Source organism: Neopelma chrysocephalum, unplaced genomic scaffold (assembly GCF_003984885.1).
Source record: "Neopelma chrysocephalum unplaced genomic scaffold, ASM398488v2 Primary Assembly neopelma1_81, whole genome shotgun sequence".
Lineage (NCBI taxonomy): Eukaryota > Metazoa > Chordata > Aves > Passeriformes > Pipridae > Neopelma > Neopelma chrysocephalum.
This window is the reverse complement of record NW_020897743.1, coordinates 4715369-4716357: the sequence shown is the minus strand read 5'-3', so window position 1 is coordinate 4716357 and position 989 is coordinate 4715369. Positions and strand designations below refer to the sequence as shown.

General features: G+C 72.7%; 1 protein-coding gene across 6 annotated transcripts in view; it reads left to right on the top strand.

Annotated features, from left to right (window-relative positions):
* LRCH2 (leucine rich repeats and calponin homology domain containing 2) overlaps window positions 1–989 on the top strand; it is a 47515-nt gene continuing 46526 nt past the window's right edge. For all 6 annotated transcript variants that reach the window (XR_003535405.1, XM_027690438.1, XM_027690437.1 and 3 more), the window contains exon 1: window positions 1–274. Coding sequence is in view for 5 of the 6 variants with exons in the window: in XM_027690438.1 (XP_027546239.1) it covers window positions 1–274 (274 nt within the window). In the remaining variant the exon portion in view is untranslated. The remainder of the gene's footprint in view (window positions 275–989) is intronic.

Sequence of the window (989 nt, the reverse complement as noted above, 5' to 3'; positions counted from 1 at the left end):
ATGGCGGCCGGGCAGGGGGGCGGCGGCGGCGGCGGCAACAACGGGAGCGGCGGCGGGAGCGGAGCGGCGGGGCTGGGCATTCCCGCGCACCTCACCCTCTCCTTCTCGGCCGGGCCGCACTGGGGCGCGGCCGCTCTGCCGCAGCCGCACACGGTGCGCAGCCTGGAGCGGGCCCTGGAGGAGGCGGGCAGCTCGGGCATCCTCTGCCTCAGCGGGAGGAAGCTGCGCGACTTCCCCGGCAGCGGCTGCGACCTGAGCGACACCACGCAAGCGGGTGAGGGGACTGCGGCTGTGGCGGGGCCGGGGCTGCGGGGGCCGTGCGGGGCGGGTGCGGGCTCGGCCGTGCGGGCGGGGGGCGCGTCCCCGCTGTGGCGGCCGGGGACGGGCAGTGGGGGGTGCGGGCCCTGCTGCGGGGGCTGCAGCGAAAGGGTCCCTGTGGTGATAGGGCAGCGCTGTGGGGGCTGTGGGAGCAGCTGGGGGGTGACACGGCAGCGGCTGCTCTGGGTGAGGAGCCTTGGTCCCACTGGGTGAGGGCAGGGGGGACAGTGGGGAGGCCCCACGTTTGGGGGGGCTCTCCCTGGAGGCGGCAGGACGGGGTCTGCAGGATGTGGAGGTGCAGCGGTGGGGGCTCTCCCTGCGCGCACTGGGGGCGGTTCTGCCGCGGGTGTCTCGGGGCAGCGTCCCTGCAGCTCCCTGGGAGCGGCACCTGGTGCCTCCTGAGGGCGAGCGGACCGGGGGGTCCTGGGGGTGCCTGGGGAGGTGGGGGCGAGGGGCCCCAGCAGCGAGCGGCTCTGTGTGAGTGTGAACGCTCAGGGCTGTGTGTGAGTGTGAAGGCACAGGGTTCTGTGTGTGTGTGACTGAAGGCACAGGGTTCTGTGTGTGTGTGACTGAAGGTACAGGGTTCTGTGTGTGTGTGACTGAAGGCACAGGGCTCTATGTGTGTGTGAAGGCACAGGGCTCTGTGTGTGTGTGACTGTGAAGGCACAGGG